The sequence below is a fragment of the Natator depressus genome, chromosome 12, assembly GCF_965152275.1.
Source record: "Natator depressus isolate rNatDep1 chromosome 12, rNatDep2.hap1, whole genome shotgun sequence".
Classification (NCBI taxonomy): Eukaryota; Metazoa; Chordata; order Testudines; family Cheloniidae; genus Natator; species Natator depressus.
The window spans coordinates 17,214,080-17,238,991 of NC_134245.1; the positions used below are offsets into that span (position 1 = coordinate 17,214,080).

Genomic DNA, 24,912 nt, shown 5'->3' on the forward strand with positions numbered 1-24,912 from the left:
GTGTCTATCTCTTGTCAAGTAAGGATTTCATATCTTAATCTGAAGCAATGTTTTCAATAGTATATGTGGGTCCAGATCAATACAGGCAATATTTGTGCTGATAATACTACAAAGGTGGTAATAGAACATAACTAATGACTTCCTATGGGATACTGAAGTTAGGAAGACCTTGCAACTCAGGAGTATTGCAAGATTAGACAAGATCACTCCAAAGAATAGGAAAATCCATCTATTTCACTGGAATCCCTTAGAAATTCATTACAGTACACTAAAGTTATAATACACTTTGAAAGCACCTTCTCTGACATGGAAGGAAGTAGCAAACAGCCATTTTCCCCCTTTGCCTTTTCATGTACTTCAAGCTTGTTTCTTTCAGGACAAAGCATCATTGAAATGTAGACATCTCTTGTAACATAAATGTGTGGTTTTCTTTTTGATGTCAGTGACAAGTAGATGTTCTCTTTCTGACAGAATTAGGTGCCTTTTATGTCTATTACTCTTGCCTGATGTCTGAGATTGTAGGTTATAGATTCGAAGTTTCTATTGGGATTCTGAAATGGGTTTAAGTGGGGGCAACTTCCAGAGAGGTGGCATCATGTTCCTTCTTTTCCTCCCTCCAAAAAACCAATTAAGAAGTCAGACCTTGGAAATGATCCTTAAGCCAATTACAAGGTAGTTCTAAAAATGCCTTCCAAAATGAATGAGACTGCTGGGCATATACATTAGATGTCTTGAGTTTTTGAAATTACCTCCCCTTCCTCTTACTTAGAGAGAACCAAGAATTGGCACCCATGACAGACTTGCCACTCCTTTTTTAGAAAACAAATATTTTTTGACCATGGCTGTTATACTTTGGATTGTTGACAATAATATAATTCAAACCTGGATTTACAAATCATCATGTCCCCTCTGGCCAGCAGCAAAAGCCGCATGCTTCAAGCAACTATTCAGCAGTGTATTTGTGTTTTTGGCTGATGCTGTTATTTCTTATCTGATGAACAGTGGCTGAGAAGGCCCAAGCTTTGCTATGCGTGATTCTGTTGTTGTTTATCCGCATGCATGATTTTCCCTTCAGGATTTTAGCACTTTTCTCAGACTAAAAATACAGCTCCAGCTTCCCTGTATTTTTGCCTCCTTCACCCATGTTCCCCTCCCGCGCTGCCCTCCCCCATGGTCAGTGTCTATTTGTAAATTACTCTCTCTCTTTTCAATTTCTCAACTGAATATGGAGTGTTTTTTTAGCACATTAGCACATCAATGAACTGGACAGTAGTAGGTTACATTGGGGTCCTTGAGCATTTCATGAGGTCCTCTTCTGTTGTTGATAACTTTACAGGTTGTCTGTTTCAAACAGCAGCAGAGCTATATATGGAAATTGCCAGCTTGGAAGTGGCTGATTTTTCTAAACTACTGTACGGTAGGAACTAGTTTATAATTAAAGTCTTGCCGTTGCTCCTTTTAATGCCCTGTAACTTGTTCACTAGGCTTACATTTTAAATGAGGTATTGTAACTCTTTCATGCTAGTGTATAATTTTTCATTTTCTTGTATTCACCTACAGAGAACAGTAATTGACTTGCAACTGTATATACAGGAAGCTCACCCAACAGCCACTATATGGCAGCTTGCAAACCTTCAGACTACATCTCATGAATATAATTCTTATGTAGTACTTTGTATTTCACACTTACAAAAACACACTTCTTACATGCTTCCCTCCCCCCTGCAAAATATACAATAGTTTGCTGCACTTGATTGGCATTTCAGGGTTTATTTTTCTTTTCTTTTTTAATATTACTGATTCCCCCCCCCCTTCACAGAAGAAACTGAAATGCTGTTGTGTAAAAGCAGTATAGAAAGTTAATTACAGCCCTAGTTTATACAGCTGTGGCTTTAATGACCTACTGGCCCTAATTACTATGTTGTGATTCAGTCTGAGTGCTCTTTCCTTTCCCAGAACCCAGTCGCTTTCTGTTAACCTGGCTAGTGTTTTAAAGTAAAAGGTAATAGATTTCCTTTGTGTATGTGTGTGGTGCTGAAAGTCATTTTTCCTGCTTTCCACAGGAGCATATTAAAATTGGCACCAGAAAAGCCCTGGTAACATTGCCAAACAGTGTAGAAACAAACGTCTTCCCTTAGAGTGCTCATTTCTCAGCATAAGGATGTGAAAGTGGGCACTGGGACAGTTAAATGTTTATCATCATGTTGCTTGAAGGGCTGTTAGCACAAACTTTTTGTGTTGCAGGTAATAACACCTCCAGATGAGATGTACAGGGAAGATAATAACGTGCTGGGGCAGCCTCTGCTGTCCTTGATGACTAGGCATTTTGATTTTGGCCCTGTATTCTGTATATGCAGTCACTGGAATGAATACAAAATACAGTCTGATTGACTTTTCACACTACCACTGCAGGGATGAAAGGAGCCTCATCCTGTGAGATTCTGAGAAGTCAGTGTTGAGGGGGCTCCACTTCTCACTTGAAGTGCCAAGATATTCTTAGGCTGAGTTCTGGCTGGAATGTCTGAGGGTCTAGCATAGCGGATTCCTGTTACACAGATATTATTTAAGTGTATGGGGCTGGTTTTCATTCAGACTTTGAAGAAGTTCTTTTCAGGACTCCTATAAAAAGCACATCAGTAGGTTACTCTGCCAATGTGGTACCAGCCCCCTCCAGCTTCCTGTTTAAATCCACAGTGAAATGTAACCATCTCTTTAATATTCTTTACTACATTACATAAAATGTATTGCAATGTCTGAATCTGCAGCTGGAACTGAAACTCAGTTACAAATCTGATGATAAATAACGCATATGCTAACCTTTGAAGTATCAGCAGTTTAGTTGAGCTTTCTGTGAAATATATTTCTTGAGCTGCTGCTTAAGTATATTCAAACTAGAACTTGTAAGATTTTCACTCATTCAGTGTGCCAGAGGGACATGTGGTGTGGTTCTGTTTAAGGATGGGGAATGGGGGGTGGGGGGCGTGTTTCAGAGTATATGTATGTGCCCATATGGGAATCTCTCAATCCGAAGGTTGTCCTGGTGTAGTATTTAATGAATTAGGAATGTTTATAAAAGCTTTGCAAAATGTCATGATTCCTGACAGTGTTGCTTTCCAGCAGTCCCGAGAACCTTTCTGCAGTTGAAGGTAGGTGGCATTACCATAGAGTCTGCCTGGGTCCAGGTCTGGGATGTAGACTCAAACTGCGGGCTGTTGCATAGGAAAGGGAGTAGTGGAGGATGCTAAAATGCTAAATGCTAAAATGATGTAGAAATTGTTTCTTTGGCATTTTCTGTAATATTGGTTTTCTGGGTCTGTAGCAGTGCTGCCAATTGACCGTACCAGGGTGGGAGGGGGATACATTTGAATGTAAAATTAGGATTGTTCACCGTGAAGCATCAAATTCTAGGACCGCTTACTCAGGCATAAAGGGTCAAAGGCAGCAGAAATAATGCCTCCTGCCGCACAGGTGTGCGGGCAGCAAAGCAGGGGAGAGCCCATACAAGAGCGTTTCATGCCCACCACACAGTGCATTGCAGATGGGATCTCTGTGGTGGGTCTCTCCAGGTGAACATGCTGGGGCAGGAGGAAGAATGGTGGTATTGTTCTCACAAATAAAGAGTTGTGTGGCCTGCATGGTTCCATACAAGGAGGGGGAATAATGAGCCACGTCTACTACTCCCGTCAACCCCCGAAGAGCCAGAAATAACTGGTGATGGCCTGGCTAGGTGGATGGCGTGGCTACTCAAACTCTTCTTTGGGATGATAATGTCTTCACCACACTTGAATGTGCTGTAGCTCATTTTCACACAAGCAAAGTCCTTTTACCTTGTTTTTTCATCAAAGGGCCCAATGAGGGACAGTCATTTGAGCTAGAAATAATGGTAGGATGTGTTAGCTTGATTGTGTGGAACTTCAATAAGGAATTATTTATTTTTTAATACTGATTTATTTATTTATTTATTAATTTAAAAAATTGCCTGTCCATAACTCTAGGCAGTGGTGCATACATTTAAAAGGATATAGATAAAATATCACAACCAACCCATCCGCACCAATGACCTCAACCCACAAATACAAAGCAATCAACCAGAATGAAGATGGGTGCAGAATGCACCTATTAAACAAGGTTTCACTCAGAGAGCACATACCTCTGGTGTTCTGGGGACTGCACTGGTTGCCTGTGAGTTTGTAGATGGGTATTGGGTTTGATCTTCAAAGCTCTCAATGGTTTGATACCAGGCTACCCAAAAGACCACGTCTGTCCTCAGGTCGTGCTTCTGCCGTTGCGATCAGCAGAATCACTTGAACCGGAGCTTTCTCAATATTAATGAAAGGGAACTACTGGCAGGGTGTTCTTTGTGAAGGCCCATTGACTCTGGAAATCACTTCCCCACCGAGCTCGGCTAGAGCCCTGATCTCTTTACTTTGTGAACATACTGCTGGGCCCAGCTTTTCTCCAGAGCACCTTGGGAAGGGCTGGAGGGGCGGTTGTTTAATGCTATGAGAGGCCTTTTGTGAGGTTCCTCCCCCCAACCCCCCATGGGAGACGTTTAAAGATTTAACACTGGCTGGGGAATTTTTATTTTTATATAGTCTGTTATCTGCTTTGTTGATTGTTAATGACATTATGGGAGGGGATGGTGCCCTAAGACCACGGTGACCAGATAGTAAATGTGAAAAATCGGGACAATTTTTTTCCCCAGGGGACAGGCCAGTAATAGTTGCGTATATAAGACAAAGCCCCTAGGATCCGGACAGTTCCGATAATATCGGGATATTTGGTCACCCTACCTAAGCCTGAGTTGGGGGCACATTAGAATATAACATAAGAACAGCCATACTAGGTCAGATCAAAGGTCCATCTAGCCCAGTATCCTGTCTGCTGACATTTGCCAATGCCAAGTGCCCCAGAAGGAATGAACAGAACAGGTAATCATCAAGTGATTAGTTTTGGTTGTTTTATACACTTAAATGAATAATAAATATTTGGGAATAAGAGAGAGGGAGTGAGTTCCAGAATCACTGATTGCAGCTGTGTCAGAATATCTCTTGCAGAGAGTAGTGGATGTCTTTCAGGTAGACAGGGTCCAAACCATTCACTGATAACAACTGATACTTTAAAGCTCAAGTCAGAAAATAAGTCAGTCAGGACTGTGTACAGACAACCATGCTTCCAGTGGAAGCCATTTGAACCAACAGAAGCTATTTTCTGCGCTAACTTATGTTTTAAAGTGATCCTAAACTCTGTTCTCTTAGCTCCATGGAGTGCACATGGCAGTTGCCTAATTTCAAATTGACAAAAGCTGGATTACTATAGCAGGGTTCACATCCCAAAGTAAAGGCTGTGCCTTTCTTGTCAAGTGCAGATGGGAGAAACCAGTTTTGGCCATAACTGCTCCCTGATAATCTAAATCTGTTGTGGTCTTACACAATCTTCAAAATGCAAACGTGAGTAAAGAATGGCAGGTGTACCCTCCCAACCAAGGGAGCGAATAGAGTGTTCAATATTTTTTTCTAATTTCTTTCTCCAACCTTCTGACTGTCCGTCAGTCTTGTCTGGATTCAGCTTCAGGTAGATTGCCCATATCCAACCCCCTGTCTCAACCAGAGCAGAGCAATGAAATTGAGATATAGATCTGCTTGTCTTCAGCATTCTGAAGGCATCTTATCCCATCTCCTAACGGCCTCATATACTCTTCTGACAATGTGAATGGCTAGACTGAACCATGTGAGACAGCTCTGAGCAGCTGCCCTCTACTACTTTTACTCTCAGAAAGAAAGAATTGGAGCAACTCCATCTATTCCTCCTAGGGACTGCGGACGTGTAAACAATAGCTCGTAATATATGGTATTGAAGGTACCTGACAGAGCTAAAGAAATCCGCATGGCCACTTGATCTGCACCCATCACCAGGAAATCACTAATCAGTGCAGTTAGTGCAGTTTCTGTGCAGAAACCAGATTGGCTGAGTTCAAGCAGATCTGATCTGAGGGTTGTCTTGTCGCAATCCTTCTTTACAGTTCTCCCCCTGTTCCCAGCAAAAAAGAGAAGGAGACTTGAGACATGTTATAAATAGAGAACTGTTATGGGTTACTGCCAGTTGACATTGTCGGTAAAACAGCGAGCAGATAAAATATATCCTCTTTATACCAGACCAGCAGTAAACCCTAGCATGTCTGTCCTAGCATGGGGGAAGTGGCAGGGCTATGGCCATCTCCCCACTAGTGGGAGATGGATTATACCTTCCTCTAAGTGGGAGCACTGTGGGGGGGGGGGAGGATGGACACAGAAAGGTTCTCTCTGTCTTCACAGCAGGAGTCACAATTAAGTCTTCAGTATTTACGAAGAAGAAAAGCAACGAGTAGTGTATTTCACGCATTCATCACTGAGCACAGTTTTTTCATCAAAAATGCTGAGGGAAAAAAGCCTCTCTCAGGTTCATGTCTTTGAGTTTAAAAAGTAGAAATGGTCAGAAAATTTTTCAACATAGAAATTTCAGTAAAAAATGGGGGAGGAAATGTATGAATGTTTTCAAAAATTTGTCTCCTGTTTTTTGACTAACTGTAGCAAAAAGCATAGATACTCGGTAGTAGACACGTGAATGCTTTTGTTGTAGCCTCATTAAACTTGGCTTGTCTACAGACACAGCTGGCATGTTGTTCACTGTGCTCCAGGCATGGGGAAGCCAGAATGCAGCCTCCCCCCAGTGCCGGCTGGCTTAAGGGAAACTAGCCAGCCTGGCTTGGTCTTCTTCAGATGCCCAGCTTTCAGGTGGTTAGCTAGGGCATCCTCTTTAGTGACTTCTGAGTTTAAGGAACTCAGAGCTCAGCCTGCCCTTGATGCTAGCCTTTAGGGGCTGGCTGATACGTTTTTTTTTTTTTGCAAGCTGACAGCCTGCTCTTCACTGCACCCTGCTTTGAGGAAACCTCTGCTGCCTCCTGTCTTTTTGATGGGGTGTATAAGAGGCAGAAGTATTTCAAAGTCAGTGGGAATGGAATGAAGCAGCCCAGCTGGAGAAGACTGAGGAAGACTTGGGCTCTGCAGTTTCATTTCCTATGTGTGCCCCATAACAAATACCTCCTCAGTCTTCTCTGTGCCTTTCATTTCTTTTCGTGTTCCCTAACTGTCTCTGGGCTTGTCTACATTGCTCTGCTCTATGGAGGCATGAATAGCAGTGTGCACCAAAATGCTGCACTGCTACTCTCCCGTGTGGTCAATGTGGGCACAGATTAAAAGGTTCCTAGTTTGCATAAATATAATCCTCTTCAAATAGGATTACATTAATGCAAACTAGGAACCTTTTAATCTGTGCCCACAGCATCCACACGGGGGAGTTACAGTGCAGCACTTCAGTGCACACTGCTGTTCATGCCCCAGTGTCCAAACTGGAGTAGTGTAGACAAGCCCTTATTACCGTTTTTATTACTTTTTTACCTATTTCTCGTCTTTTACTTCCATTGAACCACCTTCTTTTACAACCAGGAATTTTTTTACTTTTTAAAAACTCTTTTTATGTGAATCTAATATTGGTGGGAGGTGCTGGACTGACACCCCCGAAGACTGGATTCTTCTCCCTACTGAGAGAATCATTTCAGCATAGGCTGCAATAGTACAAACTCTCCCATCACCGATTTCAGAGGGGTAGCCGTGTGAGTCTGTATCAGCAAAAACAATGAGGAGTCCTTGTGGCACCTTAGAGACTAACAAATTTATTTGTGCATAAGCTTTCGTGGGCTAAAACCCACTCCATCAGATGCATGGAGTGGAATATACAGAAGGGAGGTATAAATACACAGCATATGAAAAGATGGGAGTTGCCTTACCAAGTTGGGGGTTGGTGCTAACAAGCCAATTCAATTAAGGTGGAAGTGGGCTATTCTAGACAGTTCACAAGAAGGGGTGGAAATCACTTTTGTAGTGCTAATGAGGCCAATATAATCAAGGTGGTCCATTTCAAACAGTTGACAAGAAGATGTGAGTATCAGCAGGGGGAAATTAGTTTTTGCAGTGACCCATCGACTCCCAGTCTTTATTCAGGCCTAATTTGATGGTGTCCGTTTGCAAATTAATTCCAGTTCTGCAGTTTCTCGTGGAGTCTGTTTTTGAAGTTTTTTTTGTTGAAGAATTGCCACTTTTAAGTCTGCTATTGATTGACCAGGGAGATTGAAGTGTTCTCCTACTGGTTTTTGAATGTTATAATTCTTGATGTTAGATTTGTGTCCATTTATTCTTTTGCATAGAGACTGTCCCGTTTGGCCAATGTGCATGGCAGAGGGGCATTGCTGGCACATGACTGCATATATCACATTGGTAGATGTGCAGGTGAACGAGCCCTTTTGATGGTGTGGCTGATCACTGTGCCTCAGTCCCTCACCTGAAGGGACTGCCTGTAGAGGGGAGCCACATCTGGCTTCTGTCAACTAGGGTACCAGTTAGAGTAGTTGTACCTTGTTCTAAGTATGAACTTATGTCCATTGGGACTAGTCTGAGACCATCAAACTCATCTATTTTATAGTAACAACATTCAGGCAATTTGGGCTGGATTTGAACTGGTAATCTGGTGGTGAAAGGCTCTAGACCGCATTTCCACCTTCTGCTTAACCATCCAATCTTGTTTTCAGATCCCATTTCAGCTCTCTTGTATAGCATGACAGTGCATTTTCAGGAGTCATTCCTTTTCCTAGCAATGACTGTACTGAGTCTCTCTTGTTTTTAAAATCACTGTGGTTGAGAACCTCTTAAGTGGAAGCAACAATATACTTATGAAATTAACAATAATAATAAAAGACAATTGCAAGACAGACAGGGTTATGGAGATTACTAGTTTATTACTACATACTTTCTTTTGCCGTAGTTAATGAAAAAATGCAGGTTGGCATTTTCAGTCTATTCTAAACACTTGTATGGCCCCCTGTAGAATTTGAGCACCTCACAATCTTCAGTGTATTGATCCTGACTACACCCCTGTAAGGTAGGGAAGTACTATTATACCCATTTTATAGAGAGGAAACTGAGGCACACAGTTAATGAGTTGTCCAGGGTCACACAGGAAGTCTTTGGTGGAGCAGGGATTTGATCCCTGGTCTTGATGTCCTCGTCTAGGAGCATGGTCCTATACACTGGACCATCATTCCTTTTAGAAGGACCACTCTTTTAGCAGATGGATTTTCTAAAGGAGTTAGGCATCCACATTTCATTGACTTGAATACAGGTGATTTATTGCAATTGAAAGGAATTTATTTGGAAATTTGAATTGTACCAATCAATGTCATATCTGCATGCATTAAAACAACAACAAAACCCTTTATCATGTTGCTCTGGTATGTTAATATGAGATAAAAAGTAGTTTATGAAGTGCCTACCTCACTTTTTTTCCTAATATTCATTTATGATGATCCTCAAACTTATCTCTTTGTCAACATCTTGTCTGACCTTGGCTTTTGTACTACTGAGTTCTCCTGGCTCTCTCAGTGCATTCCTTGAGTGCTGTCTTTGGCTGGTCCACCTGCTCCCTCTTATTGTCTTTGTAATTCCAGCAAGGGACTCTCTCTCTTTGATGTCCACCTCCTTGCTTTTCTCAAGGCTGTCATTATCTCAGTTCTTGCTTACTGTAGCTTCCTCTCCTCTGGCCACCCTGTTATCACATGCCTCCTGTCCAGTCCACATGAAACACAATTGCTTTCCCTATCTTGTCTTCCTTGCCCATCATTCTGACTACCTAATTACATGCAAGCTTTTTGGCTTTCAAGGCTCCTCAAAGCTTTCTCCCTCCCTACTCTATACATCTGCTCTTGTCTCTTATTGTGTTGCCCCTTTCCTTTTCACTCTGCCAGTGATGAAGGCCTTGAATACCCATTCGTTGTCTTCTTCCATGTTTGTCTCTGAGCTTTCTTCCACGATGCTCTGTGTGACTGGAGCACCTTCTATGAATCTTGAGATAGAGTTGCCAACTTTGGTTGGATGAAATCCTGGAGGTTTCATCACATGACATTATCTTTAATTAAAGATTAATCTTTAATTCCTGGAGACTCTAGGACAATCCTGGAGGGTTGGCAACCCTAATCTTGAACTGATCCACAAATCCACCACCATCTCCTCTTTCAAAACCTTCCTCAAGATGCTTGCAAGGAATCAGCCAACAAATGGTGGCTAGATTGTCAGCTGGCTTGGCTGGGTTGAGAGGAGTTAGAGATACCTGGTATTATTGAATTTGCTTGTTTTAAAAATCAAACATATTGTCGAATGATTCTGAAACATCAAGCCATGCACAGAGCTAACCCACTTGATCTTATCACAATTATCTTTACTCCACCCCCCCCTTTCTTTTTCTTTTCTTTTCTTTTTTTTTTTTTTGTTACACATGTGTCCTGTATCAAGTTAGATTCTGAGATCCCCAGGGTAGGGATTGTTTCGCTCTAGGTATTTGAACAGCACCTAGCACACTAAGATTCTGATCCTGATTGGAGAAGGAAGCTAGTAGAAGTTATATCTTAACTTGTGTACTAGCTTAAGGAAAAATATTGCTTGAGTTTTCTGGCCAATAGTTTAAACTCCACAAATGCCAGCATCAGGAAAAAAATCACAGATGATAAAATGATTCATGTAGCATTGAACAGTTATTTCATAGCGTTAACTGGATAAAGTTGGCTGCATTGAAAATGACATTATTATTTTGTGGGGAGGGGCATCAGCCAAGAAGAAAAATGAAGACAGTCTGTCTGCACAGAAAATTGGGAGGGTGTGTTTGCGAGTCCTACTGCAGTTGAGAAAAATGCAGTTCGGGTCTGAACAATGCTGACTGGTTTGACAATTGCTGCCACAGTAAGTGGCTGTGAATATCTGGATCATAAAGTGACAGGCAGCGGGTTCAATTCGCAGAGTGCTTGACCACTCTGAGAACAGGGTGGGTGGGAAATGGAAGTGGATTTGTGAACTTGCCCCATTTGAGAGAGCAAATGCTCCTCTCCCAGTGACCAGGATAGTTGATGAGCAGCCTGCCGCTGTATCCAAGTGTGTTTTGCTGTCAGGGAATGTCACTGTGGACACCTCTGTCCTTTAAAGGCGCCAGTATACGTATGCAGGGAATAGTGGAAGGCTGTTGATAAAAATATTAGTGTCTGGACTTTGGCTTTTACTCTGTTGAGGAAGACACCCACAAATGTTTTGAATTAGTTCACTTTCCTGCATATTTGACGATTTTGGAGGAATGGATCCTAACCAAAATTTCACGGAAAAATAAGTTGCTTTGTTAAAACAGACATGAAATTAAAAAAATTAAAAAAAAAAAGAGAGGAAGGGCTTAACTTTTGTCCTGAGGGTGATAAAACTGCATCACACAGCTGAAAAGCAATCTGACCTTCACCCACGTGATGCTGTTGTCTCAGTGTGTCTTTCATTTCCTTTCGTTGAGTGAAGGCCATGGCATTCAGTAGGGAGAAAATGCAGAGGGAGGAGGGGAGAATCCTGTTTTCACTGCAGAGGCTTCAGTGCTTGCTTATGTTGACTCCAGGAAAAAGAGTTGCTGTAAAACTTCGGACTTCTATATTTTAAAAAAATCTTTTCCCCTCTTAATGGATGGGAATCATGAGAAGGTAAAGATTTGCTATCAGAAGAAGGGAGAAGCACTACAAAAAAATGTGTTTGTGATCCAAAATATTTTGTTTTTATTAAACTTGGAATTAGTCAATGACAGTATTTTATACTGAAAGCTTTATATGAGAACAGGACACCTGCATATTCATTAAAAAAATAAATTTGTATCTGAAGGAAAAATGTCTAAAGAACAAAAATTTACCTAGATGTGTATATGTTTATATATACACCAACATGTTAACAGAATTTAAAGTCCATGTGCATAAAACTTTATTGATTTGCGAAATTCAGGGACAGGCTGATATTGCTTAATGAAAATTTTGCTTAATGAAAAGAGTTATACCAGTCTGAATCTTTTGAATATTTGAAGATCCCTTTTTTCCACTGCAGCCTGAGGCTGGGAGTACATATTCACACCTTATTTTTCCAAAGATGCAGTAGAACATCTAATGGCAAATTTAATGATGGCATTCTGTGTATCAACAGAGTTCAAATTAAGAGTACAAGCACATCTTGATATTTTTACTGCATCTAGAAAGACATTTAAACCACAATTGATGACCATTCACCCAAACCTCTGTTTCTTTCGCCTAATTCTGATGGTTCAGCTTAAATGGGGCCTAGATCCAAAGGATGTCTGATCCTTTCTTTTGTAAAGCAAATGCTTTCCGTTTGAGATTTTACAAAATCAAAACCATCCTAAATTCTTTTCATCCCAAACTGCAGTTTTTTCTCATCCAGCATGGGCCTTGTCTTATCAATAAATGATTGTCTTCTGTTTTTATTTTACATATGTTACTTTCAGTAACATGGACAGTTTGAGGTTTCTGCTGTTTTCCTTGTTCTGCAAATGTTGCCTGTTTTAGGAAGGTCTGTAAGAAATGCCAAGTTCTTGTTAAAAAGATAAAGCCACAGATTGGATTTAGCTGTAGAGATTAATCCTTACTTTGTAAAAGTTAAGCGTTGAACAAATTGTTCATTTATCTGTTTGAGAAGACCAAGATTAATTTTTGACTAACTTTTTTTTATGCAAGTATGTTTTGTATTCAGATGTGCCAACAATCATTGGTATAGTCTTATGCTATTATTTTACAGATTATTAAAATAGAGCAGCAAATTTGTAAGACATTTAGATTTTCTCTTGGCCGGTTTTGGTGTTAAAGTATGTGTGATCTGCCAAAATGTTATTTGCATAAGTGTAGACTTTAACAGGTTATCATTCTGTTTAACACTATTAACTGCTCAACTACTGTACAAATTGGCTTCCAAAATTGTTACAGGATAGCTATCGCTTTCAATGTCATTCCATTTGCTGTCTTACTGGCCATAATGGTATACATGAGCTCAAGGGAAAGCAAGAAGGTCAAAGATCTTTTTTGTTTAGTCTTTTTGCACATTTAAAAGTTCTATTATATATTTATATTGCTTGTGGTGTCCAGTCTGTTACCTACATTGCCCACTGAGGATGAGTTTATGAAGCTAAGTAGAGCTTTTGTGCTAGAACTACCAAGCTATTTTGTTTTGTGTCTGTACTAGGTGAGCATGCTTCAGCTATAGATCTCTCCTACTCAGGAACAGGGCCAATATTTAGCAAGTGTACCTCAGAATGAGAACTTGTGAAGCAAAGTCAAACCATGCTACAAAAGGGTTAATAGAAATGTCCAGAAGGAAGATGACAAAGAAGACACTCATATCCCTTGCCCTTCCTTTTATGATGATATGTGAAGTTAGGCTGGGTTTTTGGATGTGTTGGGGCCTGTGTGTTTGTATTTCTGTGAATGTCACAGCTGCTGTCCTGGGCTGCTCTGCAAAGCTGGACAAGGCTGAAACACATGTCCTATGCACACACACGTCTCTTTCTACCTTAGGAAGTAGGTGAAGTGTGTGTGTGTGGGGGGGGGGGGGGGGCACATGCCCACATGAGCATTCACTGACAGGGTTTTCACTCACACCTTCATTTTGATCAGTCTCTCCTACCCATTCTGTTATATTTACCAAAGCAGCAACAGTCACAGTATTTGCCCTGAGGCTAGGAGGGCAGTCAGTCTCCTCAGAGACCTCAGTGCTGCTTCTTGACCAGCATTTAAGGGATAGGAAAAAAGCAGAATATATAATGCTCCCCCCTCCTTGTTGCTGGCACTGTGCTCTTTGGTTGTTTTCTGTTTCCAGCACGGAAAAGGCTTTTTCCCTCTTTGGCTTGTGTGCTATAAATAGGATTTTTGAAAAATATTAGATCAAAGTAGCAGTCATTGGCATCTGAGTTAGCAGCCACTGAAATGAACACAGCAGTTCCCACCTCAGAGCTATTGTTTCAGGCTCTCTGCAAATTCAAGCAGATGTCTCTTGCTTCTCATTTTGAAGATTTTATTTGCAACCATGAAAGCTAGAGACTTTTTAAAGAAATTGAAAGTTGAGACTAAATCAGCTCAGAGGCCTGTCTGCATGCCACAATCAAGCCCTATGTGCTCACTCTTCTAGGATTATCCCATATCTGCGAAACACTGCCATAACCCACACTAAAACCTTTCTCAGTGTCTTTGAGTTCTGCATACAGTCAGAGCCATGCTGTCGCACACCATTCTCTCTATTATCCTGCTCCATGGCATCCTAGGTTTCATGCCTTGCAGCTTGAATCTCACTCTTCTCTCAGTCTTTTTCAGAAGGAGCTTTGCAGTTTTCTATAAGCAGTCTTGCTTTTCAGTATGGCCCTGGTAAGCTCAAAAACATCTGCAGGCAGGGTCATTCCAGATTGTAAGTCTTTGGAGGATATTTAGATGTAGTGTCTAAAGATTTATCCCAGAGTGCCTGTTACAGCTTTGTTTGTGTTATTATCTGGAGTTATCCCACTGCAAAATTCCTCAGGAGAGAAAAATGGTCAAGAGTACTTAGAAACATCTGTTACAAATTCATAAAAACACTGTAGAATCACTAAATGCAATAAGAACATGGGTGGACCTAGTGTGTCTTGTGGTCCTACAGAATCTAGGGCATTATCTCTGATTCAGATCTGTACAGCTTCGCCAAGTTTTTTTTAGAGATCCTCCTTTCAGGATGGGCACTTTTTAGAAATGAGTAGCTTGGGCAGTGGATAGAGAAGAATGTTTCTGTTGAATACATTTATAGGATACATCTGGTAGGTACCTATCTCATGTAACTCACCTGAGATTCTAATCTTGCAATCTTACTGGAGTAGTATTTCCAGAAGAGAGCTCTTTTTATTTGTCAAATGCTTCCTAGTTGTTCATGAAAATCATATTGTAGCTTTGTAAGCAGCCTTCCTTTTTAAAGAAGCCAGTAGTTTCTCATATATGGTTAACTGGCTTGTTAAGTCTAGTCTGAGGAAATAACCGTAGGAGTGACCTCAATAGGACCTCCTAAGAGATCTGGGACTGAAAGACCAAGTCTTTAAGAGAAGGAGTCTTCAATGACTTTAATACAGTTTGATACATGACACAGGGAGAGAGTGTTTTAATAACAAACCAGAGGATTTACAATGTATGTGAGCAAATGTTAACGTGATGTACATTTAATTTGGTGTTTTCTAGCAGTGCCTACAAGTTGGGCTCAGTGGCAGTTTTTTAGTATTGACACTGTGATCTTGACTGTATATTGTGAGGAATTGTCATGGCCAGGTCATGCGTGGCCAGACCTAGTAGTCAGAATCCGCAATCATGAGAGAGGAGTCAAGAGTTGTCTGGAAGGATACTGGAAAGTCAGACAGCAGGAGACAAACTGGAGATAGTCATGGAAGACGGGAGAGATTCCAGAGGACTGGAAAAGGGCAAATATAGTGCCCATTTATAAAAAGGGAAATAAGGACAACCTAGGGAATTACAGACCTGTCATCTTAACTTCAGTACCTGGAAAGATAATGAAGCAAATAATTAAGCAATCAGTTTGCAAATACCTGGAAAATAAATAAGATGATAAGTAACAGTCAGCATGGATTTGTCAAGAACAAAGCATGTCAGACCAACCTAATAGCTTTCTTTGACAGGGTAACAAGCCTTGTGGATGGGGGGAAGTGGTAGATATGGTATATCTTGACTTTAGTAAGGCTTTTGATACTGTTTTACATGACCTTCTCATAAACAAACTAGGCAAATACAACCTAGATGGAGCTACTATAAGGTGGGTGCAAAACTGGTTGGAAAAGCGTTCCCAGAGAGTAGTTATCAGTCGTTCACAGTCAAACTGGAAGGGCATATTGAGTGGGATTCCACAGGGATCAGTTCTGGGTCCAGTTCTGTTGTACCTTCGTTAATGATTTAGATAATGCATAGCGAGTACACTGATAAAGTTTGTGGACAATATCAATCTGGGAAGTGTTGCAAATGCTTTGGAGGATAGGATTAAAATTCAAAATGATCTGGACAAACTGGAGAATGGTCCAAAGAACCGAGGATGAAATTCAATAAGGACAAATGCAAAGTACTCCCCTTGGGAAGGAAATAATCAGTTACACACATACAAAACGGGAAATGACTGCGTAGGAAGGAGTACTGCAAAAAGGGATCTGGGGGTCATAGTGGATCACAAGCTAAATATGAGTCAGGAGTGTAACACTTGCAAAAAAAGCAGTATTAGCAGGAGTGCTGGGGCCATTTAGGGATCTGGGGCAAAAATTGGGGATTGGTCCTGCTTTGAGCAGGGGGTTGGACTAGATGACCTCCTGTGGCCCCTTCCAACTCTGAGATTCTATGATTCTAAGACATGAGAAGTAATTCTTCTAACCTATTCGGCGCTGATTAGGCCTCAACTGGAGTATTGTGTCAAGTTCTGGGTGCCACATTTCAGGAAAGATGAGGACAAATTGGAGACAGTCCAGACAAGAGCAACAGAAATGATTAAAGTTCTAGAAAACATGACCTCTGAAGGAAGATTGAAAAATTGGGTTTGTTTAGTCTGGAGAAGAAAAGACTGAGGGGATATAACAGCTTTCAAGTACATAAAAGGTTGTTACAAGGAGGAGGGAGAAAAATTGTTCTCCTTAACCTCTGAGGATAGGACAAGAAGAAATGGGCTTAAATTACAGCAAGGGCAGTTTAGGTTGGACATTAGGAAAAACTTCCTGTTAGGGTGATTAAGCACTAGAATAAATTGCTCAGGGAGGTTGTGGAATCTCCATCATTTGGATATTTTTTTAAGAGCAGGTTAGATAAACACCTGTCAGGGATGATCTAGATAATACTTAGTCCTTCCATGAGTGCAGGAGACTGGACTAGAAGACCTCTTGAGGACCCTTCCAATCCTATGATTCTATGTGTTCTTACTCAATGATTCTATGATTCTTACTCAAAAAGTAATAGCAAGATTTTTTTAAAGTACCTCAGAAGCAGGAAGCCTGCTAAACAACCAGGGGGCCACTGGACGATCGAGATGCTAAAGGAGCACTCAAGGATGATAAGGCCATTGTGGAGAAATTAAATGAATTCTTTGCATTGGTCTTCATGGTTGAGGATGTGAGGGAGATTCCTAAACCTGAGCCATTCTTTTTAGGTGACACATCTGAGGAACTGTCCCAGATTGAGGTGTCATTAGAAGGGATTTTGGAACAAATTGATAAACTAAACAGGAATAAGTCACTAGGACCAGATGGGTATTCACCCAAGAGTTCCAAAGGAACTCAAATGTGAAATGTGAACTACTAACTGTCGTCTGTAACCTATCATTTAAATCAGCTCCTGTATCAAATGATTGGAAGATAGCTAATGTGACACCAATTTTTAAAAAGGGCTTCAGAGGTGATCCTGGCAATTACAGCCCAGTAAGCTTGACTTCAGTACCGGGGAAACTGGTGGAAAAAAATTGTCAGACACATAGATGAACATAACTTGTTGGGGAAGAGTCTCATGGTTTTTGTAAAGAGAAATCATGCCTCACCAATCTACTAGACTTGTTTGAGGGGGTCAACAAGCATGTGGACAAGGGGGAATCCAGTGGATATAGTGTACTTAGATTTTCAGAAAGCCTTTGACAAGGTCCTTTACCACAGGCTCTTAAGCAAAGTAAGCTGTTATGGGATAAGAGGGAAGGTCCTCTCATGGATTCGTAATTGGCTAAAAGATAGAAAACAAAGGGTAGGAATAAATGGTCAGTTTTCAGAATGGAGAGAGGTAAATAGCGGTGTCCCCTAAGAGTCTGCACTGGGCCCAGTCCTATTCAACATATTCATAAATGATCTGGAAAACGGGGTAAACAGTGAGGTGGCAAAATTTGCAGATGGTACAAAACTACTCAAGATAGTTACGTCCCAGGCAGACTACGAAGAGCTACAGAAGGATCTCTCAAAACTGGGTGACTGGGCAACAAAATGGCAGATGAAATTCAATGTTGATAAATGCAAAGTAATGCACATTGGAAAACATAATCCCAATTATACATATAAAATGATGGGGTCTAAATTAGTTGTTACCATTCAAGAAAGAGATCATATAGTCATTGTGGCTAGTTCTCTGAAAACATCCACTCAGTGTGAAGCGGCAGTCAAAAAAATGAACAGAATGTTGGGAAACATTAAGAAGGGGATGGTTAATAAGAGAGAAAATATCATATTGCCTCTATATAAATCCATGGTATGCCCACATCTTGAATACTGCATGCAGATGTGGTCGCCCCATCTCAAAAAAGATATATTGGACTTGGAAAAGGTTCAGAAAAGGGCAACAAAAATGTTTAGGGGTATGGGATGGCTTCCGTATGAGGAGAGATTAATAAGACTGGGACTTTTCATCTTGGAAAAGAGATGACTGAGGGGGGATATGGTAGAGGTCTATAAAATCATGACTGGTGTGGAGAAAGTAAATAAGGAAGTGTTATTTACTCCTTCTCATAACACATACACAAACTAGGGGTCACCAAATGAAATTAATAGGCAGCAGGTTTAAAACAAACAAAAGGAAGTATTTCTTCCCACAACCACAGACAACCTATGGAACTCCTTGCCAGAGGATGTTGTGAAGGTCAAGACTATAACAGGCATAGGCACCAACTCCGTGGGTGCTCTGGGGCTGGAGCACGCACAGGAAAAAGATGGTGGGTGCTGAGCACCCACCGGTAGCCCCCGTACCAGAACCTCCCCCGCCCCACAGCGCCTCCTGCCTGCTGGCGGGCAAGCACCTCCCGCACCTTCCCACTGCCTCCTGCCTGCGGTGGATCAGCTGTTTTGTTGTGTCAGGAAGCGCTGGGGGGGGAGGGTGCAGCGTGCTTGGGGGAGTGGGTGGAACTGGGTGAGGTGGGAGTGGAGTGTGGGCAGGGCCTGGGCAGAGCTGGGGGTTGGAGGGAGCACCCCCCAGGCAGATTAGAAACTCGGCGCCTATGATAACAGGGTTCAAAAAAAGAACTAGATAAGTTCATGGAGGATAGGTCCATCAATGCCTAGTAGCCAGGATGGGCAGGGATGGTGTTCCTAGCCTCTGTTTGCCAGAAGCTGGGAATGGGCGACAGGGGATGGATCACTTGATGATTACCTGTTCTGTTCATTCCCTCTGGGGCACCAGGCATTGGTCACTGTCGGAAGACAGGATACTGGGCTAGATGGACCTTTGGTCTGACCCATATGGCTGTTCTTATGTTCTTATGAGTCAGGAACCAGAGTCAGGCTGGGTCAGGATACCAGAGGGTCAGAGGCAAGAGACAAACTGAAGATCAGAGCCACAAATCAGATGCCAGGAGTCATGCCAAATTGGGGTGGCAGGAAATCAAGCTGGGGGAGTGGGAAGCACATGGCACATGGTCCAGAGCAGGGTGGAGCTCAGTTGTTCAGATAGCTTCCTGTTCCTGCTGCTGGCTTAAGTAGGGCCAGAGGGCTGATCAAGTGCTCTAGGACTCCACTAATTGGATCGCAGAGGCAGAACCTCACTCTGGGGCTGGGCTTCATGGGTCCCAGGTAAGCAGTTGTCAGCAGGCTGCCAGGTGGAGGGTTGGAGCATGGCCGCTTCCATGAACCCTGTGAACCTGGATTCAAGAGCCATGGGTCATGACAGGCTGCAAAATGTTTGAGAGAGGGGAAAAAATGGGTACAGAGGTTTTGGAATAAATGAGTCACCTGCATCCCAGATTAAAGCTGGACAGAGAATGGTGCCTTGTTATCACTCTGTAAATGGAGAGGAGATGAGATTGGGGACAATTTCCATAAATTCATGACAAGGTTGACTACAAGGGTAAAAATTCCCCTGCCACTTCACCCAGTAGCGAATCTAGTATAACCATGGTCACTCTTCCCTTTGGGAGTCTTTTGAGAAAAGCCCTCCTGTGAAGGAGCATGTCTCAGTGCTTTTCACCTTTGAGTTGCCAGGTGATAGGATGGGGCTATAGAACAAAGGATGTTCTGATAGAGTAGATACTATGTAGCAGGACTATGGATATGCCATACCAATTGTCTTTTATAAAATACACATTTTCAGTTATTGGTATTAAAAACCCTCCTGCCCAGTGTTGTACATTTGAAGCATTTCTTGAGGAAGAGGAAAGTTAAGTGTGTGTCTCTAGTTTTATAGGAAATGAGAAAAATTAAGTAAATGTCACTAGTCCCTGTTGCTCAGACATGGTTAGATTTTTCAGAATGGGAAACTTTAGTCCTCTTCTGTGTGGAAGAGGGTCTGGAGAAACAGGACTAGATCAAAGGGCACTAAGGAACTTTTTTTGCATGTCAGTAGGGTCCACATGGACACTTAGCATGTGGCAGGCTAGTTATCTGGTAGATTCACACCCCAGGTTGCCACAAACTAAATGTTTTTTGTAGACATGCCCACACAAACACTTCTCTGGTCCAGCTACTACCTTTCCATCCCACTTATTCTGGGGCTAGAGACTTCCAAAATTCACCATGGTAGATGGCAGGGGCTTTGTGATTCTGTTCCCACTGTGCCTCCTGGGGCATCTTTAAGTTCAAAGTTGAAGAGCAGCTTTTTTTATTTTGTTGCTGCTAAACAGGTGTGTAGGATGAATGACTGCTCTTCTGCAGATGTCAATGGAGGGTACAGAGGGAGTGGGCCAACATGTCTGCTCCCCAATGATACAAGGTGGGTGGGGTGGGCCCACCAGCCACCCCTTCCTCTACCACATAATTGTTGCACTTGTGCACATGTATTATGCGTGAGAGGGAGTTGCAGGACTCTGGGCCTCTTCCTCTTTGGAAAAGAACTAAAAGTAGAGGATCCCTTGTGGAGAGGGTGGTGTCCTTCAGTAGCTTCAACCACAAAATATATAAAACTCACATTTCATTTGGTTTTGACTAAACCCAGATAAAATTTGATGTTTGCAGCTGAGTCTCACTTTCAGTTTTTCAGATTCATTAAAACCCCACATTCAAAGGAAAATACGGGGTGGTGTATCTCACATAAGCCAAAACTAACCTCCCTACCTCTTCCATTGAAACTGTACTGCTGAACATCACACAGCCCCATTCTCTAGCATTGTTTTTGAACATGAGTGTGGTTCTCAAAGCTGTTCTGAATCTCTCACTGGAAACAGCTCTCTTAGAGATAGTTAAGCATTTTCTGACCCTTAAGCTTCTGTATCTTTTGGCTGTTTGTTCTATAAAGAACAGTGAGTCATACTTGGCTAAAGCAGAAAAATATATTTCTTAGAAAACCTTTCAGAATAGCTATGGCTGCCGTTCCTCTGGAAAAGCTAGAGGTGTCTGTGGTGAAATCTATGTGACAGTCACCTCTGCAGTGTTTCTAAGAATTACCAGATAAGTGTGTAGTGGCTAATCTGCATACTACTTTTTGTTCAAGACTCTTGCAATTCCACTTGCTCCTAATACTTAATTGTATGGTGTTCCTTTGATATTTCCAAATATCTGGGCTGACAGATAAGGGAGTTTGGTTCCTATGATATTCTGCCCATTCTAATAAAGGCCTTGCTATATTTTTATTCTTACTAGTGCTGTATAATTCATTTGGGGCTTGATTTTTCAGAAATGCTTAGTGCCCAGAACTCCAGCAAGTCAACTGGAGTTATGGGCATGCCACACTTCTGAAAATGAGCTCCAAAGTATTTTACTTGCTGAGAAAGAAATCCAGTTAGGTAACCCCACGGTCAAGATTTTCAATGGGATTTGTGGGTGCGCAGCCATTTTGAAAATCCTGTGCCTAAATATGGGATTGAGAGCCTAACTTTAGGCTCCTATTTTAGAAAATTTTGGCCCAAGTCTTCAGAGCCGTTATATATAGATATAGATTTCCGGAAGTGAAAATTGTATGATCTCCTATACATATTGTGACAAAGTTCCTCCTCTGCCTTGGTGGGTCCTGCGCTTTTTGGCAGATTTGGCAGATTTGCTCACCTCAGAGGTTCACGGCAGCTCTCAGTTTGGCCGCTTCTGCTAGAGGCTCAGACCTGCCGTACACTCAGCTAACCGCATCACTGGCCAGCATGGGGGAAAATGGAGAACAATCTCCACAGTCTCTGTTGTCCCACCTAGTGGGTCGGGGACAGGCAGATCCCTTTCCAAATTAGACCTTCCCTTCTGGTGTTGCTCACAGACCAGGTCAACTCCTCCTGTGTCCGATCAGGAGTTGGGGGATGGAGGGAACCTGGGCCCACCCTCTACACCGGGGTCCAGCCCAGGGCCCTGTGGATAGCAGTTTTCTACGTCTCCTGTATCAGCTGCGTAACAGCTACAACTACAACTCCCTGGGCTACTTTCCCATGGCCTCCCCCCAGCACCTTCTTTATCCTCACTGCAGGATCTTCCTCCTGAAACCTGATCACACTTGTACTCCTCAGTCCTCCAGCAGCATGCCTTCTCACTCCCTGCTCCTTACACGCCCTCCACTAACTCATGGGAGGTCCTTTTTTTAAACCAGGTGTCCAGATTAGTCTGCCTGCCATAGTTGATTCTAGTATGTTCTTAATTGGCTCCAGGTGTCTTAATTAGCTTGCCTGTCTTACTTGGTTCTAGCAGGTTCCTGATTGCTCTAGTGCAGCCCCTGCTCTGGTCACTCAGGGAACAGAAAACTATTCATCCAGTGGCCAGTATATTTGCCTTCTACCAGACTCCTGTACCCCACTGGTCTGTGTCTGTCATAATATATATAGGAAATCATACAATTTTCAATACCTGAAATCACCTTTTAGGGAGGATTCCTACGTAAGCACCTTGATTCACAGGTTGTTTCTTTCTCATTTCATAACAGAACTGGTAAGAAAACGTGTTAACGTTCCTGATCCTACACTCGTTACTCGGATGAGTAGCTCTTACTGACCTTCTGTAACATTCCAGCATCTTCTTAAATGTTTGGAAGATACAGCTAGAAATAGGTATCAATACACAGATGTTACACCTGGTCAAATGATTTTTTGGGGGCAGAATTAAAGGACAGTTCATGATTAGAACAATATGACTCTACCAGAGAGTACATCTAAATTGTGAACATAATTGTTTTTTTCACTGCTTTAATGCTGCTTGCTATGTATTCTTGCTTGTCGTGAAAATAAGAGAATATACTGAGGCAATATATCCAGAACAACTGGTAGGCTCAGTTGCACAGAATGCTGTTATAGATGACATTAGATTAAGTCATAACAAAATTCCTATCAGCAAAGAACTGTAGTACCATTCCTGTGTTGAGCTTTGTTGGGGTAGATTGCTGTTGATTTCAGTTGATTCCTCCATGGGCACAGGGATCTTTCCACATGGAACTCTTTGGTATTTCGTTGTGTATAAATTGTGAAAAATGCGGCATGTTTGTGCATTGTTTCCTTGGTGGCATTTGGACTCCTTTTTCTGTTGCAGTGTTTCCAGTGGTCAGGCTGCCATCTTGGATACATAATTTAAATGTGCTTTTTTATTTCCCAGGAAATTATATGAGGTGTGTAACATGCAAGGGCAGATGTGTACTACACAGTCTACTGGTTTTTGCTTCATTTTTAATATTGATGCATAGGAATGATGTCAATCTAAACAACACTTCCTAATTTGTGTTCACGATCAGTGTTTCACACTTTATTTTGAGTTTACTTTCTTTTGTGGTTTGCCAGATCGTTCATATTTCAATGTCAGTTTTTGTTTGGTTGTGTCTAAAATCAAAGTAGTGCCGACTGTGCTATCATAATTTCATACGCAGTTTGCTTGTGATGCTAGTCCTTAGTCTGGACGCTGCCCCCTTCTTCTCCACTTTGTGTACATATGACACCACCATGATAACTGTATCTGTGCTTTAAAAGTGACTTGCCCTCTCCCACCGACAGAAGTAGTTCATAAAGCTGTGAAAGTTTATTAGTGTAATGAAAAGCAGAAGAAGAACCTGGATCCTCCACATAAAAACTAAGACTACTTGACTCCCAACCCCACAGTACCATTGGCTCAGTATGCCTGTACGGAGGGGCAGATAGACTGTAGATAGTGCTACTGTGGTGTCACAGTACTCATTCACCTGCACAGTGCTGAAACAAGAGCAGGATGGCTAGTCACATACTAGTGCTGAAACAATCAGAGTCAGTGTGATGGTGCACATGGGATGTGATGCCAGAAGGTAGTGTTGCTACCATGGTACTTTTGAGATTTTTAGCCACTGCTAGTTCTCTTCTAATTTCTGGGGGGGGGAATTAAATATATATTTAATTTCATAGTAGCTGTAAAGAAAGCAAACCCTCAAACTCTGCCATTTAATTATCACATTTTCCAGGTTGCCCTAAGATCTCTCTCTCTAAAGAACGGGTGGTTTAAAGATGACAGGATGTAAGTTGAAGTGCACCTTTAGAGCTATGTCAGCTGCTAATATGTAGACTCTGAGATAATGAAACGTAGCCATGTATAATATGATGCAGTGTGACAATGTGTAATATTGAGCTGTTCAATAATACAAACTACATAGACCAGGAGGCAGTGAAGTTTGGTGGTTAGGGGCGGGGCTGGGAGTCAGGACTTCTGAGTCCTACTTCTGGCTCTTTCACTTATTCAGTGTGTGACCCGGGGAAAGCCACTTAAATGAATTGAACCGCAGTTTACCCATCTATAAAATCACTTCACTGGAATGTGATGAGGTTTAATCTTTGTAAAGTTCTTTGATAAAACCGCTGTAGAGAAACAATATCTATTTGATTATTAATTATTGTTTATTATTTATTTACTATGCTTGTATGATTGCATGCTGAGTGACTTTTCCATGCTTAACAGTAGATTTCCAAAACCAGTCTTCTTCACTTTCCTTCTCCTTTTTTGTAGCTAAATTTCTGCAATTTTGAAGTCAATGTTTCCTCTCTCCATTGGGTTGAATGACAAGACAATGCATGCACCTAAAGGCATCTTACTTGCACCTAAAGGCATCCTCCCTAGAAATACCCCAAAACTGCATTACTTGGAGTGGGG

General features: G+C 41.8%; 1 protein-coding gene across 6 annotated transcripts in view; it reads left to right on the forward strand.

Moving 5' to 3' along the window:
- Positions 1–24,912, forward strand: part of ZNF423 (zinc finger protein 423) — a 335,612-nt gene that overhangs the window by 110,369 nt on the left and 200,331 nt on the right. For 4 of the 6 annotated variants that reach the window (XM_074968639.1, XM_074968642.1, XM_074968641.1 and 1 more), the window contains one exon: positions 1,337–1,417. The exons of the other annotated variants lie outside the window; for them this stretch is intronic. In XM_074968639.1, the coding sequence (XP_074824740.1) occupies positions 1,337–1,417 (81 nt within the window). The remainder of the gene's footprint in view (positions 1–1,336; positions 1,418–24,912) is intronic. 6 annotated transcript variants of the gene reach the window in all.